The following is a 19,072-nucleotide window of genomic DNA, read 5'->3' as shown; positions in this document are numbered from 1 at the left end:
TATGTAGCCAGCCGCGACGGGTGGATGCCTAGAGGGAAAAATGCACTTGCGGCTTACATGTGGGGTTTGCGATCGAGCGTGATGCCGGTGGATAAAAAGCTACGAGTTACAGAACTAGGAGCGGCCTACTCATAGGGCATCACTCGTTCCACCATGGGCGTGATTACCTGGATAAATTGCATGTAAAGATATCACAATGGCTATTGTATATGCATCCAAGATCTGTAGGCTTTCTGGACTTTCGCATTTTTCTGATCGATTATATACTTATACACACCAGTTTGGGAATCATTCCATCTCGATGCTGCTTGCCGAAGGAGGCCGCTTTACTGGAAGTTTTACACGACAATCCAGACTTAAGTAATTAGTTCTCCAGATACCAGTTACCGGCGAGATTCATATAGGAGATGGTAAATGCTCCCTCGGGCTTTTCTGAAGGGTGGGATGTGAGTCAAGTCATGGCTTGTCACTCGAAAGTATGTCTTGGTCGTAGTCATCTAGCGCTCACAATAAGAGATACATGCCTATGTCGGGCGGACCTTCCGGGTCTAGAGTATACAGAGAAGACTGGAACCGCATAGGCGGAGTCTCCTGCTATATATTGTCGCGAGTAAGATTCATGCTTGGTGATTTAACTGTGAGAAATCGTACCAGCGCTGCATGATTGTACAATTAATTGCCATTCTCAGAATTACTGTGATGGAGATACACTCGATCTTCCTGACCTACGGGCCATTGATGCTGTTCCCAATAAGCGTCTAGATAAAACCTGGGCGAGTGGGACCAGTGGTCACTTGGGGGTTCTAGTACTGTGCGTAGACAGAATATAAACTTGTTCAGTCCCAACACTGGGCGCTTAGATACAGAGAAGGAAGGAGACTTACAGGGAAATGCCGGATGGCCTGCTCTCTTGGTGTAGCTCGGTTCTTATATATACATCTTGGTGCCCCCAACCCAAGCCCGGTTACAGCGGTATCCCTTGTCCCCGTGTTTTTTTTTATTATTATTATTTAATTCATTAATCGCATGTAGCCCTAAATCTATGGCGATTTTTCCTACATGTAGATACATGTACTTCATAGACGCGGGTAGACAGTAGTGGTGGTGAGGTCGTCAGGGCTATTAGACACTTTATCATACCCTGTCACTCGGTTGTGGCTCGACAACCAAGCTTGCTGCCCCACACTTACGTAACATTGTGCCACATCCTGCACGCCAATTACTCAAATCGCGTCCTCCACGCTGTCTTCCTGCTTCTCCAGCCCTCGACGGAACAGTCAGGCCAGCAAATACCAGCAACTGCCACGGACAGAAAATAATGGATTCGCTCGACCCGCTCCAGAACCTGGAGTATTTTTCTCTTGTTTCCAAAATCACCACGGAGCTCTCCAACCATCTCGGCATCAACGACAAGACACTCTCAGAGTTCATAATCAACCTCCATGACACCTCGGGGTCGCCCGCCGAGTTCAAGACCGCGATTGCGGCAATGGGCGTTGAGTTTCCGGACTCGCTGATTACGAGCGTCGATAGGCTAATCCTGACAATGCATCCGAAGCACAAGAATAAGCGCAAGGAGGCGAAGGAGGATGGTGAGAAGAAGGGAATGGACTTGGATACCAAGAGTCGTGTGTTTAAGGGTCTCGCGCTACCTGATCGGGAGCTACCATGGAAAGACGATGAGGAACAGGACGAGGGGAAGGGAAAGGATGCCATCGATGATATGATGAGTATGCTGGAGAACCTGGAGGGCAAAGCGAAAGGAAAAGCTCCCCAAGCTTCAAAGCCCGCCGCTGGTGGCGACGACCTCTTAGGCTTTTTGGAGTCGATGGAGCCCGGCCGGTCTTCTAAACCAGTTGACAGACCTTCACGGAAGCGATCTCGCTCTCCCAGTCCCGGCTATGGTGGCGGAAAGAGCTCTACGAGGTACCGGTCTCGTTCGCGGTCAGCCTCTCGCGACCGCGGCCGGAGACGACGGCATCGTGACGGTTACGAGGATCTAGAGGATCGTAATGGTAGTGGGAAAGGCTACGGTGGAGGGCGGGAGCGTCGCAGTCATTACGATGATGATTTCAAGAAACCTGCGATGGACCTAGACGACGAGCCGATTCTTTTCAAGATCTACGATGGGAGGGTCACCTCGGTAAAGGACTTTGGCGCATTTGTTAACCTCTTGGGTGTCCGCGGTAAAGTCGATGGCCTCGTTCACGTCTCTGAGATACAGGAAGAGCGTGTCAATAACCCATCAGACCTTTTGGGCAAGGGTCAGCCTGTCAAGGTCAAGATCATCAGCATCCAAGGTTCGCGTATTGGGCTATCGATGAAGAGCGTCAACCAGAAGACAGGTCGTGACCTCGATCCCGCAAAGCGGATAGCCTCAGGTGCAAACATGGAATCTCTTGACGGTTCGAGTAACCGCTATGGCTCTCTCGACACAGAGACTGTCCCTGTCTTTGAGGGCGAAATCGATCACAAAGCAATGCGGACTAAGAAGCGTATGACCTCCCCCGACCGCTGGGAAATCAAACAGCTTATTGCATCCGGAGCCATCAGCGCAGCAGACTACCCGGATATTGATGAAGAGTACCACGCGACACTTACCGGCGAAGGCCAATTCGAAGAGGAGGAAGACGTTGATATCGAAGTTCGTGGCGAGGAACCCCCGTTTCTCGCTGGTCAGACCCGACAATCCCTGGAGCTTTCGCCGATCCGTGTTGTCAAAGCTCCAGACGGCTCCCTCAACAGAGCTGCCATGGGAGGTACCGCATTGGCAAAAGAGCGCCGAGAGCTCCGGCAACAGCAGTCCGCTGATCAGGCTGCTGAGGAGGCACAAAAAGTTGATCTTACCGCGCAATGGCAAGATCCAATGGTTGCTCCGGAGGAAAGGAAATTTGCAAGCGATCTCAAGAGCACACGCCTGAACAAAGGTGCCGACGATATGCCGGAGTGGAAGAAAGCTACCATGTCAAAGAACATGTCCTTTGGACGTATTACAAGCATGTCGATCAAGGAACAGCGTGAATCGCTTCCTGTCTACAAGCTCCGGAGCTCCCTCATCAAAGCTGTTCACGAGAACCAGTTACTTATTGTTGTTGGAGATACCGGTTCAGGAAAGACTACACAGATGACACAGTACCTCGCTGAGGCAGGATTTGCAGACCGAGGGATCATTGGTTGTACTCAGCCGCGTCGTGTCGCTGCCATGTCAGTAGCTAAGCGTGTCGCCGAGGAGGTCGGCTGTCGAGTGGGTCAGGAAGTTGGGTACACTATTCGTTTTGAGGATTGCACAAGTCCTGAGACAAAGATCAAGTACATGACGGATGGTATGCTGCAGCGTGAAGTCTTGCTAGACCCAGATCTTAAGAGGTATAGCGTTATTATGTTGGATGAGGCTCACGAGCGGACAATTGCGACGGATGTGTTGTTTGGTTTGCTCAAAAAGACCTTAAAGAGGCGGCCGGATCTGAAATTGATTGTCACTTCGGCGACGTTGGATGCTGAAAAGTTTTCGAATTACTTTAACCAGTGCCCTATCTTTACGATTCCTGGAAGGACATACCCGGTAGAGGTTTTGTACACGAAGGAGCCGGAGAGCGATTATCTTGATGCAGCACTTATTACAGTTATGCAAATCCATCTTTCAGAACCTCCCGGAGACATTTTGTTATTCTTGACAGGTCAAGAGGAGATTGATACCTCCTGCGAGATTCTATATGAGCGGATGAAGGCCCTTGGACCTAGTGTGCCGGATCTCATTATCCTACCTGTCTATTCCGCCCTCCCTTCTGAGATGCAATCGAAGATTTTCGACCCCGCCCCACCAGGGTCAAGAAAAGTAGTTATCGCCACCAATATTGCAGAAACATCCATCACTATTGATCAAATCTACTACGTCGTTGATCCTGGTTTCGTCAAACAGAACGCTTTCGACCCCAAGCTCGGTATGGACAGTTTGGTTGTTACGCCAATTTCACAAGCACAGGCCAAACAGAGAGCTGGAAGAGCTGGACGTACCGGGCCCGGAAAATGTTACAGACTATACACGGAAGCTGCGTTCCAGAGTGAAATGTTACCTACATCCATTCCCGAGATTCAACGACAGAACTTGTCAACTACCATTTTGATGTTAAAGGCAATGGGGATCAACGATCTGCTGCATTTCGACTTTATGGATCCGCCTCCGACCAACACTATGTTAACAGCGCTTGAGGAGCTCTATGCGCTCTCCGCTCTCGATGACGAAGGATTGCTGACACGTCTTGGTCGCAAGATGGCTGATTTCCCTATGGAACCTGCACTAGCCAAGGTGCTGATTGCAAGTGTAGACATGGGCTGCAGTGATGAGATGCTCAGCATCGTTGCCATGTTGTCCGTGCAAACCGTCTTCTACCGCCCCAAAGAAAAGCAAGCCGCCGCCGACGCCAAAAAGGCCAAGTTCCACGACCCCACGGTGACCACCTGACGCTGCTCAATGTGTACAACTCATGGAAACAGTCTGCGTACTCCAACCCATGGTGCTTTGACAACTTTATTCAGGCGCGGTCTATGAAGCGTGCCAAGGATGTGAGGGCACAGCTGGAGATGATCATGTCTAGGTATCGCCATAAGATAGTGTCTTGCGGCAGGAATACCATGATGGTTAGACAGGCGCTGTGTTCGGGCTTCTTCAGAAACAGTGCTAGGAAGGACCCGCAGGAGGGGTATAAGACTTTGATTGAGGGTACCCCGGTGTATATGCATCCTAGTTCAGCGCTGTTTGGAAAGCCGGCGGAACATGTCATCTTTCATACACTGGTCATGACAACGAAGGAGTATATGCACTGCACTACTGCTATTGAACCGAAGTGGCTAGGTACGTCCCATCACCACCCCTATTATACTCCCATAGTAAGCTAACCAAAACCGTACAGTCGAGTGTGCCCCCAACTTCTTCAAAGTCGGCGGCGGGAAAGGCGAGCTATCAAAACGGAGAAAAAACGAGCGGATTCAACCGCTATTCAACCGCTTCGGCGACGGCGACGACTCGTGGCGGTTGTCTGCGCAGAAGAGACAAGGAAGAGGAGGTGGTGGCGGTACTTGGGGTTAGACATGCATTTGGCGGCGAAAGTGTATTTTTATGGCGGTGTGCTTTTTTCATTTTGTACTATTTTGTGGACTGGATTTTTTTATGCGTGGTAATGAGCGAGACATGATGCCCTGGTGTATGCGTGCGTGCGTGTGGATGTGTGTATGTGTGTGTGGTGGTAAGGTAGCTTTTCTTACTCACTTCTTTATGATAAATGGAATGGATAGATTGCTGTGAGTATCATTAGTGGGTAGATGACTATGTAGTTGAGAGGGTCCGGTAGTGTGGTTCTTGAGTTGTGGTGAGGCAGGGAGGTGGAAGACTTCTTTCAATGATATGGTGGAAGCTTAATACATGTAGCTAGATCAGTAAAATTAAAACCTGCCATACTTCAATTAGCACGGTGGCTAGAATTCGCTGGAGATATCGTAGGCTAGTATAAAATTAATCTAGCAAGACACAGGGCTCGCCTATAGCTAAGCCCCCCCGAGCGCAACACTGGGGTTTTGGTGGGTTAATCAATTAGTTGATCACTAAACACTGTCTAGCGGACCGTGTAGCGATGTTAGACGGAGCTAGCCTGCATGAGAACCCCCTCCCCCCCCCCCAACTCCCCCCAGGGGTCTCTTTTATACTCGTTTGGAGGTGATTGTGTACTGCAGCTATAGGAGGGCGCTCGTGGAGAGAGACGTGGCTGAAGTACGGGTGAAGATATGTGGCCAGCATGTAAAGCTACAATGTTAATGACCTCCCTCTCCTTCAATCTTCTCCGGCTCCTCTGTCAATCAAGCTCTCTATCTTCCTACCTCGAGACCAGTACTAAAGCTCATTATTTACCTACAGCAGCACGGATATCAATGACTTTCGACGGGGAATTAATCTAGGAATTAATCAATGAACGTTACTTATATTGCTAAAAAGGCTGGTTCACATTGTGTCACTCGGTCCTTTGGCCAACGGTTCTAATTACATATCGCGCCATACCTCATACACTCGCTGCCTGGAAGCAGCTAGGTTGACATATCAAGCCTAAAAAAACCAATATATACATCGAAAACTAATAATTAAGTCCTAAAAGAGAAATTCCTCCTCGTCTATGACACAGCTGTCCTTGGACCCCAACTCATCCTCGTCTGCCAAATCTACTTCCAGCACATCTTCGTCATCTTCGTCCTCTTCGTCCTCTCCGCTATCCTCCTCCTCCTCCTCCTCCTCCTCCTCCTCCTCCTCCTCCTCCTCGTGGCCTCTGATACCCTCCATCCCAGTCCAGCACAGCTTCCACCGATTTTCTTTCTCTAACGCGCCCTTCTCGATCCTCTTACTAGAGAACCACTTAAACTCCACCTTCCTATACTGCACCGCCCACACCCTCTCCTCGCTCTCATGCCACTCCCTTCTTCCGCCCCAGGACGTCTGCTTCTGAATCCCACCCTGTCCTTCAACAACCCCTATCCCGGATCCTAAAATCCCACTCGAAATCACGACGCCCCCAGTACTAATCTTGGCGCCCTCGTCCTGCGCCACAAATTTCGTATCCGTCAGTGTGTGGTATCCTACCACCAGATACACCGTCCCCGCACACATCACGGCGTTTTCAAACCACTCGCGCACCTCCGCAGACCTGCATGCCGTCCGGAACCAGGCGCCGCTGTTGAGGAGTGTGTATGTTGTGCCCTGCGCGGCCTCCAGCGTGACGCTAGCTGACGCGGAGGCGCTGCGGGACGCGGCGACGAGCGCGGTGAGGCGTGTTCGCAGCTTTGTGGTGCTGCTGGACGTCAGGTGCGAGATGAAGTTGGACTGCGAGCGGGTCTCGGTCTCGGGGGCGGTGGGCACCGGCGGATCGAGGTAGTCTTGGTGCGGCGAGTATGGAGAGAGTACCAGACGGCCGAGTTTTATTGAGGTTGGGGGGAGAAGCGTGGGCTGGATGAGGGAGCGGGGCTGCTTCATTCTTGGGGGGAATAGTAGGTAAGATGCTTATTTGGATTGAATAGTAAGGAATGTTGGTTGGATATCGCTTAATACAGTAGTAGATATGCACTTGTAATATTTTAGTGGAGTAAGCGGTAGTCGTGGTGGTGGGCACTTATATATAAAGTGCAGAACTACTGACCTACTGGCGATAACTTCCGCAGTACCGATACCCCCAGCCAGCCTAGATCTTTTTTTAAACCACTTTCCTACTAGAGCAGACAGAGTACATACGTAGTCTAGATTGGCAGATGCATGCACCCAGTACATACCTACTCGTATTTCACTGACGTTTTTGAACTGGGCCATTATTGCATACACCCAAAATCATGAGCTTGGTGTATTTTTGTATGGCATGCAATATCAGTCGCGTCCACAAACATCAGTGAAATACGAGTACTATGGAACTGGTATAGCTAGAAGACACTTTGGTGGCTTACAGCATAGCCACGAGCAGCCAATAACCCGCCCGGTAAATAACGTTCGTTACACAAGCAAGGCAAGAAGACTGCGCCGCTGCCAACCAAATTGTCTTCATGCAAGTTTAAAGAATCGACTCATAACTTTAAAGACAGGCAATTGCCATTGTAGGTACATACTTTAAAGCATAAAATCCCGCTAGTAGGACTACATAGGTACTCTACCAGCGGGATAAATAAATATATATATATATAAAAAGAGAGACGCCTTCAATTAGTTATTGTTTTACCCCCCCCCCCCCCAATTCTCATAGCCTCAACAGCAGACCCGTGATAGGTATTTATATATATACACACAGAAGTATATACCCCCGTAATTAAATAGCAACAACTACATGTAACTAACAACCCCCCCCAAAGATGTCCAACACACCACCACCACCACCAACAGACCCCTCAGAGCTCATCAAGCACTTCCAAGCGCTCTCCTCAACCCTCGACGACAAATACGACACCACCCACGACCTCGCCGACCTCCACGACTCGCTGGCGGCCCTCCAATCGGCGCTCTCCGCCCTCCCCGCCGACGACACGGACGATGCCCGCCGCGCCGACATCGTCGCGGGCCTCTACAGGGGCCTCAACAGATGCTACCGGCACACCGGCGCGGCGGAATACCTGGACGGCGCCACGGAGTATGCTAAAGAGGCTGTCGAGCTCACGCGGGATGCACCGGCGCAGGTGGGGCATCTGGCGAACACGGCGGTGTTTGTGAGTATGAAGCATGAGAGGTCGGGCTTGTTGGGTGAGATTGAGGAGGCGATAATGTATTGCGAGATTGCGCTTGCGGTTATGGGGGAGGGGGAAGGGGAGGGGGAGGTGGATGTGGAGGAGCGCGCGAGCACGTGCTCGAAGGCGTGTGTGTTTTTTGAGCGCAAGTATAAGCAGACGGAGGATGTGGGGGACCTGCAGATGGCGGTGCACTACGGGCGCGAGGCGGTCGAGTACTCGGCGACGGCGGGCGCGCTGCATCGCAGTGGGAGGGTCAATAATCTGGCGAAGCATCTGTGGACGAGGTATCGGCTCCTGGGCGACATTGATGACCTGCGGAAGGCGGCGGCGTGCTGGGAGGAGGTGGCGGAGACGATGCCGCAGGACCATCCGGACTGGACGAGGCTGGTGGCGAATGTGGTTAATTTTTTGAGGGAGGTGTATAAGGAGTCGATGGATGTGGATGACTTTAGGAGGATGGTGGCGTTCTTTAGGAGGCGGGTGGAGGCGACGCCGCGGGTGCATCCGGGGAGGAGGGAGGCGCTGGTGGGTCTGTGTAGTCTGTTGATTGATGATTATATGCAGACGGGGAACTTGAAGGCGGTGCGTGAGGCTATAGAGAATGCGGGGGAGGTGCTGGAGTTGACGCCGCCAGGACACCCGGACAGAGCGGAGGCGTTGACGGATCTGGCGAGCTATCTGACGAGAGAGTATCACGATACTGGGGACCTGGAGACCCTCGATAGGGCTATTCGTTATAGCGAAGAGGCGGTAGCGTTGAACGACCCTACGGTCTATAGAGCAAATCATCTTTCAACGATATCTCTCGGCCTGGGTGCGAGATACGAACGCAAGGGCGACCTGGATGACCTCCGGCGGGCAATACTGTACGCCAGAGAAGGAATCGCAGTGGCACATGAGGACGAAGAAGCACGGGTCCCGATTGTCCACAACCTGGCCAGGCTTCAGTACATGATGTTCAAGCGGGCCTCCACGCGGGAGAATCTCGACGAGATGCTGGTATGCGCCGAAACAGCGGTGGAACAGACTCCGCCGGGCCAGCCGAGAAGCTACATCCCGCTGTCGAATCTGGCGGGGTGTCTGGAGGCGAAGTACTACTTCACCAACGACCGGGCGGCCCTCTTGCGGGCCGCGGAGATTATGGAAGAGCTGTTGACGCTGGCGCTGCCGGGGGATACGACGCGGCACAAGTTTATGTCTAACCTGGCTGCCTTCCTTACGCTGAAGAATCTGGGGCTGGAGAAGCCGGATGAGTTGGAGATGAAAAGGGCCGTTTACTATGCCGAGGAGGCGCTCTCGGCGGTGCCGAAGGACCACACTGATCGCGCAAGCTTTTTGGTGAATTTGGGCTTGACGCGCATGGAGGTTTTTGACGGGGCCGATATGGATACGACGCAGCTGTTTCTGGAGGCCTGGGAGTGCCATCATTCGCCTCCCTTGACTCGTATTCATGGCGCACGATACGCCGCGGGGGTGCTCGTGCAAATGGGTAAGTGGGAAGAATCGAGCAGGATGCTCGAGGACGCCATCCGGATGCTGCCAAAAGTGAGTACACGGTCACTCGAGGGGCAGGATAAGCAGCAGATGCTGGTGAAAATAAGCGGGCTCCCCACAACGGCCGCCTGTGTGGCTCTTGAGGCTGGGAAATCTGCATATCATGCCCTGGGCCTGTTGGAGATTAGTCGTGGGATCATCATAGGGTCGACCATCGACTATCGGGGCGATATATCGGATCTGAAAGAGAGGCACCCCGAGAAATTCCAGAAGTTGGAAGAGCTTAGGACGGAGATCGACACGCCGCTGCCGGATAGTTACGAGAGCCATACGGTTGGCTCCCGCTCGTTTCAGACGGAGGAGGCATATCTGCAAGCGCGGAACCGCGCGTTCAAGAGACGGGAGGAAGCGCTCGAGGAGATGGACGAGATATTAAAGGAGATCCGGAAGCTTCCGGGCTGTGAACGGTTCCAGCTTGCACCTTCAGAGGAGGAGTTGAAATCTTGGGCGAAGGATGGCCCCGTGGTCACTTTTGTCAGCTCTAGCTATCGCAGCGATGCAATCATCCTCACGAGCTCTTCAGTCACCGCATTGCCGCTGCCAGACCTGGTTCATGATGACATCGAAGGCCGATTAAGCGTGATCTTTGAAGCGCCGGCAAAGAGGTCGAAGAAGAAGAGATCGCCGGCAGCGGAAATGCGCGAGTATGCCGAGCGCAACCAGAAGATGCGGGAAATGCTCCTGTGGCTGTGGAATGTTGCGGTAAAGCCTGTGCTTCAGCATCTGGAGATCATAGACGAGCATGGCAACTCTAAAGTTGACAAGCTGCCCCATGTCTGGTGGATTGGCACCGGCAAGCTGAACATGGCGCCATTCCACGCCGCTGGAGACCACGCTCGAGGCTCGACTGAGAATGCGTTGTCCCACGTAATCTCCTCATACACGCCGACCATCAAGGCGCTGTCATACGCCCGCGGAAAGAAGCTCAGCATATTCAGCAAGCCGGACCCGCGCCTCCTCCTCGTCAGCATGGCCAAAACCCCCGGCGGCGGCGCCCTCCCGGACGCCGCAAAGGAGATCGAAGGCATCATGGACATCACAAAGGGCCTCGTCTCCAGCAAGCACCTCGAGCACCCCAGCGCCGACGACGTACTCACGCAGTTTGGCTCCTTCGAGGTCATGCACTTTGCCTGCCACGGCGTGTCCAACCCCTACGACCCCTCCGAGAGCCACCTCATGCTCCAGCGGGACAGCAACACGGCCGACAGCCTCACCGTGGCAGCCATCTCGCGCAAGAATGCGAGGACGGCGCAGATTGCGTATCTGTCGGCGTGCTCGACGGCGAATAATGCGGCGACGCAGCTGGCGGACGAGATTATTCATATTGCGAGCGGGTTTCAGTTGGCGGGGTTTAATCATGTGCTGGCGACGATGTGGCCGGCGGAGTCGGCGGTGTGTACGGAGATTGCGGTCGCGTTTTATAGGGCGCTGTTTGATGGGAGCGGCGGGGAGGAGGGGCATTTGAGGGTGGGGAGGGCGATGAGGGAGGCGGTGTTGGGGGTGAGGGAGAGGCATCCGTTGTTGCCGAGGAAGTGGGCGCCGTTTATACACTTGGGGGCTTGAGATGTGGGGCCTGGTGTTGGGATTGTATATAGAATTCTTTAGTTTTAGATGGGTTGCGGGATGTGCCCGGCCCTTGACCAATCAACGATCATGACGCAATTTGTGCTTGCACCACCCACCGAGTGACATCTCAAGACCAATCACAGAATATCACTCGGCGACGAAGCGACTGCGATGGTCGAGGTAACGGATTCACTAGACGTGTTACCTTCCTGTGTATAAGTACACAGACTGGCTCATCCTTCGCAGTTCGCTCCTCCATCCCATCATCTATTGAGTTTTCCTACAGCTGGTTCCCCGTTATATACAAACTCCCGCTGGGCCCTCACACTGCAGATCCATGTAGCAACCTCTCAACTCACCCTCTCCTACTCTTTCATCCATTTGTAGAGTTTCGGAGACCGGAATAATGCATTTCCTAAGCACAAGTAGCTCTGGGATGGTTGTTTCGCTCGCATCACAGCGCATCACTCACCATATCTAACAAGCTCCAAAACTTCATAGCTTGAAACAGCATCATGACACACACATCGAGCTCTCCTACATATTCTCGATAACTACTGAATGGAGCAGCACCTCTTTATCACGTCTTGTTCCAGATGACTGCATCTTGGCACACGTGCACCCCTGCATGGCGCGATGACCGCGACCCGGTTGCGCACCTCCGATCAGGGGCAAGATATGAAGCCAGCTCTCACCTTTACAATTTCTCGCCTTCACCTTCACACTCCACACTCCACACCCAAACACCAAACCACACAACCACCACCACAATGCACCACCACTACCTCACCCCCGCGGCCCTCCTCCTCCTCCTCGCCCCCCACGCCCTCGCCCACAACCACCCCCTCCACGACGCCGAAGGCGACCTAACCTGGTCCGAGCGGCACATGCAGGAGGAGCACCACATCTACAACTTCGACTCTGGCGCCTTCTTCCACCTGCACGATTTCGACAACAGCGGCACGTGGACGCGCGACGAGGTGCTGCGCTTCTATGGCCTCGAGCAGCCGGACAGTACCGCGAGCGAGGAGACGAAGCAGCATGTCTGGCAGACCGTCGCCGACTTGATTAATACCGGCAGGCCGGACGGCGAGATCACGATGGGGGAGTTTCAGGCGTTTATACATGCGGGGAATACGCTGCCGGATTTTGGCCTCGGCCCGGGACATCATGGAGACCCGGAGTATGAGTATGAGATTCATCACTTTGAGAAGTACCATAATGAGGATAGTACGGAGGAGGAGCTGAATCATCCGGAGGATATTGAGCATGTGAGTTTTTCTTTCTTTCTTTTCCCGTTCTTTCTGCGTTTGAGGGGGGTGGGTGAGAGGGTAGAGGGTGCTGACGGGGGTGCGGGGGTACAGTTTAGGACGCATGATGAGGAGGAGGATGCGGAGATTGCGCAGGCGGTCTTGGAGCAGAGTCCGATCATTGAGAAGAATATTCCAAACAAGTTCCGGGTGCGGGGCTAGATGGGGATGCATGGGCATGGGGGTTCGTCGGGGATGTGGCATTGAGTGCCATTTGTATGATATGATATATACGAGGAATGGAAACTGGGAGTAAGAAGAGAGAAGTAACGAGGGGCACAGCACGAAACGAAAAGGGGACAAACAAATATCCATCTAGCCATATGAAGCATTTCCGGAGTCGGTTTAAAGAAGGGAAGGGGGAAGGAGCTCTATATAAAAATATTCGTTGTATTTTTTAATATCTACACTCTAAGAATAATATTATTACCACCACAATACTGCTACTGCTACTGCTGCTGCTGCTGCGGGTCCTCAATCCTGATATCAAAAACACAATGCACCACCCCCGGCGCATAAGTCTTGACCACCTCCACATGCTCACAGCACACCCTCCCGCCTCCCCTCCCCCCCTCCCCCTCCCCCAGCAGCCCCGCAAAGCTCTCCACAACCCCCTCCTCATACTCCCTCTCTGCACCAACCTTCACATTCCCATGCACATGCGCCGTCCCCCCTCCTCCTTCAACAACTCCACCGCCGCACCCCACACCGCCCGGCAATCAGGCAGATACCCCATATTCACATGCCGCACCCCGCGCACCCCCAACGCCCTTAGCCTCCCAACAGCAAACTCATTACTCTCATGAAACACAACGATGCGCACCCCGCGCTCATCCAGCCCCGCCACACCACCGGGGACCTCGCAGCCCTCCTTCACAACCTCGACGACCCACCCGTTCTCGCCCGCGCCGCGGCGGAGCGCTTCCACGCTCCATGGGCTCACCTCCCAGCACCACACCCGCGCTGCGGAGGCTTTCGCGTACGAGAAGGCGAAATAGCCGATCCCGGAGTAGAGATCTACGACCTGCTGCCCGCGGATGTGGGGGAGGCGCAGGACGCGCGCCTTCTCGGTGATGTTGCCGCGGGAGAACATGCAGTGTGCTGGTGGCCAGGTCTGGATGATGCCGTTTTGGGCGGTGCGGACCCATAGGGGGGGATGTGTGAAGGTGCCGTGGAGGGGGGTGAGGGAGAGGGGGGAGCGGGTGGGGGAGGTGGCGGGGATGGGGGCGTTGATGGCGAGGTGGGTGCAGTGCAGGGCGGCGGCGAGGTGTGCGAAGAAGGGCTGGGGAAGGGTGGGGAGGATGGTTGACCATGGGGGGGAAGAGAAGGTGCTGGAGGGGAGGAGGAGGAGGGGGGGGTAGAGGGTGTAGTGGGTTGGGGCGGTGGAGAGGAGGGTGCGTAGGGTGGCGGGGGGGAGGGGGAGGGTGTGCAGGAGGGTGGTGAGGGCGGCGGTGAGGGGGTTGGGGGGGAGGGGGAGGGGGGCGCGCGGGGTGGTGGTGAGTGTGAGGGCGGTGGTGGTGGTGGTGGTGGGGGGGAGGTGTAGTGTGGCGAGGAGGGTGGTGGTGTCGGTGCTCCCGGCGGGGAGGGTCGTTGTGATTGTGAACATCTCTTCTTCTGCAGCTGCAGCTGCATCTGCATCACCTTCGCCTTTGACTGCAGCGACACGGGAGATCTGACGACCGAATAAGCGTTGCGCCTCTAGTGCTGTTTTGACCGTCTTTACGAGCGACCGCGGCACGAGCAGCGCTACTACTTCTTCTGATTCTGCTTCTTCTACTTCTTGTGCTTCGAGTCTCTCTTCTTCGCCGGCGGGGTTGGCCATATGGAGCGGATACGCGACTTTGTGCAGCGCCTGGGTGCGGGGGGAGGCGTCGGTGGCGGGGCGGAGGAGGTTGCGATGTATGTCTTTTTGAGATGGCGGCGCGGGGTAGAGGGGTAGATGATGCGATGAGGGGAGATGTGCTAACGGGTGCGGTAGGGCGACGAGGGAGCAGACGGAGGAGATGTGAGTACTTGGGGCCTGCGTGTGGATCTGGGGGAGGATTTGGGGATTTGGAGATTTGGAGATTTGGGGATTTGGAGATGCGGTTTGATTTGGATTTACAGAGACTAGCTAGGCTAACTAATTGGTGATTGATGGCGGCAGACTGGAAAACCTTCCGCTGACACGCGAGTTTCTCGCAGAGTAACTTCCCCCCCCTCCCCCCCCGCTCTCTCTCCCCCTCTCCCCCGCCTCACCCCTACAACCTCCCCGCTCTTCCCACCCACCACTAACACCCACACAGACTCCCCCACACGCGCCTCCTCACCACCGCCGCCCAAAACGACACACTCGCCCACACCGCGGCCACGCTCATCAGCACACTCAACACCCACCTCACCACGCACCACACCACCACCACCGCGCTCCACAGCCACCTACGCTCCCTATCCAGTCTCAGCAGCACGCTCACCGCCGCACAGTCGCACGCCGCGGCGCTGCACAGCCAGCTGCTGGAGCTGTCGGCGCTCGTTGCTGCCGCGGAGGAACAGGGCGCGGGCGCGGGAGGGAGGGAGGAGGAGGAGGAGTTTGAGAGGTGGGCGGGGCGGAGGAGGAGGACGTTGGAGAGGAAGAGGAAGGGGTGGGAGGAGGGGTTGGTGGCGTTTGAGAGGGAGAGGGTGGCGATTGGGGCGGCGGGGGAGGCGGTGGTTGTGAAGAGTGCGGGTGCGGGTGCGGGTGGAGGGGCAAGGGGGGGTGGGGGGTTGGAGAGTGTGGAGTTGCAGGAGGGGGAGGAGGGGTTGGAGGACTTTTTGGGTGGGGGGTTCTATGAGGGGGGTCCTTCTTCTTCTTCTTCTTCTTCTGTGCCGTCGTCTTCTGCTACGATACTCCCTCCTGCGATAGATACGACGGATACGGCAGATGCCGCTACGACGGCCAGCAAGAAACCGAAAAAACCGAAACCGAAACCGAAACCACAGACCAAGACACTACCGGTTGCTAAACCACCACCACCACCACCACCACCACCCTCGAGGCCGAAGCAGCGGATGGCGGTCATGGCTGATGAGGATATCGATGACGAGGAGGACCTTAAGAAGTGGTACTAACCTGTTGGTGGTTTGGGAGAGGGGGGGGGGGGGGGTAATGATAGATTCTCCTTTTCTTTTCTTTCTATTTTCTATTTTCTTTTCTCTGCTGTACGTATGGTTTTTTTCTTTTACTTGCTTTCTTGGGGGTGGGGGTTGTGCAGTGGGTTTTTGATCCCAATGGTGGCATTGATGAGATAGTGGGCGTGGGGTAGTTGTGACGTTTTTCAATTGACGGTTTGTGGGCTGGATATCTGGTGGGTTTAGGTTAGGTGCTCGTAAGATTGGGGTTTCAGCCAGGTGCTCCTGTATCTGAAAGGCTGTGGATTTTCCATCTCAATAGTAAAAATACACAGCATCAATAACCATAGCATATCACCCATCATGTTATAGCCTCCGGGCCGCATACAATTAATAAATTATCAATCAACCAACGCACCACCCCGTCGCCCGTCATCCGAGTGATCCCCCATGACCCTACTCATCCACATCCCATCCTCTCCCACCCCGCGCCCGCCGCAAAAAGACCCCCGTCCGCGTCTCCCTCCCTCCTCCGCTCCCGTACGACTCCCACTAGTGAAAAAAAAGTAAAAAGATATGATGAATGTCCTCAGCGAGAGTCGAACTCGCGACCTTCGGATTTCCAGATCTAGAGACCCAGTCATAATTATGAGACCGACGCTTTAACCAACTAAGCCATGAAGACTGGTTTTAACCGGGTAAATTGGCATATAGAAATGAAATCCTTACCTCCACCACTGCGAAAGGAAGAAATGATGTAAGGTGCAGGTTCGGGGGGGGAAAGTGCAGTAGATAGAAATAAAGTTAAGCGAGAGGTCGTCTTGATTACGTTTTTTTTCTCTTTTCTATTGGGGGATTACATCGGGGGGGGGGGGGGGGAGCGGCGTTTGCTTTAGAGCGGCGGACGCAGTAATATTGGACTTGCACTTTGATATCCTCACGCAAAACCCGATCGATCAGGAATTGCAATTGAAAGCCACGAAGTGCAAGTGCAGGTACCCTAAGTCAAGAATAGATCTGCGCTTCTAGAGAAGAATTTTGAAAAGGCATTTTGCACACTGCTAGGAGCTCGTGACGAAATATAGAACCTCAGTACAGGGTTTTTCTTTTCAAAACCACTGGCCTTCGATCCCCTTCACGAAATTGTTCACTCTACTAGATTGACTTGGCGATAGTATTTTTGGCGCATCTGAGTAAGATGTAGATAGTAGATATGGGTTGTGCAGTTTTCCCCTCTTTTCTCTCTTTGACTTCATCATGTGGTTCGATCGCAGACTTCGACTGGAATTGGAGAAATTGTACGAGTGATGTTCTGTGAACCCCACCACACAATCGATGAATTTCTCCCGCTCTGTAAGTCTCCGAGTGGGTGGATCCTGCCCGGTTCCTTCTTCAGCTCAGCGCCATGAGGTTCCCCGCTGGCACCATCAGGTGAGCCGTGAATCACAAAGGTCCAGGCCATCCAGTCTCTGGAACTATTCTGGATCCATTATGTTTTCATTTGCCAACTCCAGCGATCTAACCTCCATCACGCAAAAAACCTTTACCTTCCAACCCCACCCCACCCCACCCCACCCCCGCCCCGCCTCAACCCCACCATCAACTAAAACCAAAAGCGTCAAAAACATCCCCCTCATCACTACTAGCAAAAGGTAATGTCCTCAGCGAGAGTCGAACTCGCGACCTTCGGATATCCAGATCTAAGAGACCCAGTCATATTGTGAGATATGAGACCGACGCTTTAACCAACTAAGCCATGAAGACGGTGCACGGAGTCTCCCGACCGCCTTTTTAGCTAATATTCTTTCCCGGGACCAAGGAATTGGCCAGGATAATGGGAAGGAAGGCCCAGGATTTCTAAGCGAGCAGAAGATGAAACGGCGGGCTGTGGTGGTGGTGGTGGAATAACCATAACGGTGGTACATGTATGGTAGAGTAATTTCAAGGGGGATTGATAGGTAGTTACGTGTGGGTACTGTAATTAATTTTTTTTTATTTTTATGTTTGTGTTTTTTTGTTGCTGCTGGATCGGGATTGTGTAATACGTGCCGAGGAGGGGGAGAAGTTTGAAGAAGCCTGATGGAATAGTAAACTTCTGCATGGGTGGGGGATGATTATTTGCGCATCCAAAAGTGAGATTTTTAACTATAGGCCTCGAGCTCTAGGTATATACAGTAGTAGTATCCGACATTTCTAATCCGGACCCTCGAATCATATTCTCTTTCAAGTAGAGCGCCGGAATAGGAACCCCCAATACACTATCATGTTAATCCCAGATCCACCCCGTCCTTGGATTCCCCTGCGTGCAAATTAAGGGCATGTACTCTATGCGTGCCCCCGGACCTTGCACGACCTTGACCGTGCAAAACCAAACAGGCCCCGCCCGACGAGGCCCGTCCGGCGGGCGGGCGGGCGCCGAGTAAGCCGATTGATGTTTGGGGCTGCCTATGCGACGAGCAAACGTTCCGGCAGCTTTGGTCATGAGGGCTTGATGTCAAGCCAGGAAGATACCGAGTCCGAGTCCGAGTCCCTGGCAGACGATAGAGTTACCCATGGCCAGCTGACTTGATGGGTGTCCCCAGCTCTACCTCTGCTGGCATCTCCAACCCAATCTCCAGCTGCTATATCCCAGCAAATAATACGAGGACTGTTGTTTGCATTGGGAATGGATAGCCAGAGGCTCTCAACTGACAGGCAGGTCCGTGATATCTCTCCTTCGTGGACAGATGGACGTCACTTGGGAGCACTGGTAAAGAAGGCCATGTCAGCTCGGGCAAAAGATTCCAGCAGAGAAGACGTTCGTTTCCCTGGACATGTGAACCCTCAATGGTTGCGGCGCCGGCCTCAATTCCAGTTGGCCGTCCAGGCAGAGTAGTCATTAACAAATCGCTAAGTGGGCCAACGAGAACCGTCTTGCTGAACAATTCGTACGCACCCCCCAAGCCTGGCCTACGAATCATTCCTTGCACAGAAAAGGCTTCTAAATCACTTTAAACCCGCCGAACACTGCCCACCACATGGATCAGATCAGATGAACGACGACGACGACGACGTGCTATTTCTGGGTTCCGCAAAAAAAAATTAAAGTTCTTGGCCTCCCTTAGTTTACTATTTTCCCGGATTTTTATACGAGGTGCTCTTTTAGAGGCTTGCAGAATAGATAAACAGAACTCAATTCTTCGTCGTAGATGTTTGTAGTTTGGTATCGTGACCACACAACGTAAGCCATGTTCGTATGAGGACAAAAACAAAACCTCAACCCCACATCTCTCCCAATGAGGCCAAAAGTAACGAACGAGCCCGGCCGGGAA

The 19,072-nt window shown here is 53.5% G+C and overlaps 5 protein-coding genes across 5 annotated transcripts; 4 read left to right on the top strand and 1 right to left on the bottom strand.

The window, feature by feature from the left end:
• Positions 1-1,318: 1,318 nt before the first annotated feature.
• On the top strand, positions 1,319-5,086 carry LAJ45_01318 (uncharacterized protein; the record flags this gene model as incomplete). Its single annotated transcript, XM_046110913.1, has 3 exons — positions 1,319-4,450; positions 4,537-4,852; positions 4,911-5,086. The coding sequence occupies 3 exons, from the start codon at positions 1,319-1,321 to the stop codon at positions 5,084-5,086; spliced, it is 3,624 nt and encodes a 1,207-aa protein (XP_045976091.1).
• A 1,050-nt stretch (positions 5,087-6,136) lies between these two features.
• Positions 6,137-7,012, bottom strand: LAJ45_01317 (uncharacterized protein; the record flags this gene model as incomplete). The annotated part of the gene is made up of 1 exon (XM_046110912.1): positions 6,137-7,012. One exon carries the CDS (start codon positions 7,010-7,012, stop codon positions 6,137-6,139), a length of 876 nt encoding a protein of 291 aa, XP_045976090.1.
• An 860-nt stretch (positions 7,013-7,872) lies between these two features.
• On the top strand, positions 7,873-11,361 carry LAJ45_01316 (uncharacterized protein; the record flags this gene model as incomplete). The annotated part of the gene is made up of 2 exons (XM_046110911.1): positions 7,873-10,500; positions 10,564-11,361. 2 exons carry the CDS (start codon positions 7,873-7,875, stop codon positions 11,359-11,361), a joined length of 3,426 nt encoding a protein of 1,141 aa, XP_045976089.1.
• A 773-nt stretch (positions 11,362-12,134) lies between these two features.
• Positions 12,135-12,836, top strand: LAJ45_01315 (uncharacterized protein; the record flags this gene model as incomplete). The annotated part of the gene is made up of 2 exons (XM_046110910.1): positions 12,135-12,635; positions 12,729-12,836. 2 exons carry the CDS (start codon positions 12,135-12,137, stop codon positions 12,834-12,836), a joined length of 609 nt encoding a protein of 202 aa, XP_045976088.1.
• A 1,660-nt stretch (positions 12,837-14,496) lies between these two features.
• LAJ45_01314 (uncharacterized protein) lies at positions 14,497-15,761 on the top strand (the record flags this gene model as incomplete). Its single annotated transcript, XM_046110909.1, has 5 exons — positions 14,497-14,573; positions 14,653-14,679; positions 14,821-14,859; positions 14,960-15,372; positions 15,556-15,761. The coding sequence occupies 5 exons, from the start codon at positions 14,497-14,499 to the stop codon at positions 15,759-15,761; spliced, it is 762 nt and encodes a 253-aa protein (XP_045976087.1).
• Positions 15,762-19,072: the final 3,311 nt, after the last annotated feature.

This window comes from Morchella importuna, assembly GCF_003444635.1.
Source record: "Morchella importuna strain M04M26 chromosome Unknown Morimp01GS002, whole genome shotgun sequence".
NCBI lineage: Eukaryota > Fungi > Ascomycota > Pezizomycetes > Pezizales > Morchellaceae > Morchella > Morchella importuna.
Note: the sequence above shows the minus strand (reverse complement) of the source record. Positions and strands in the feature narration are given on the sequence as shown.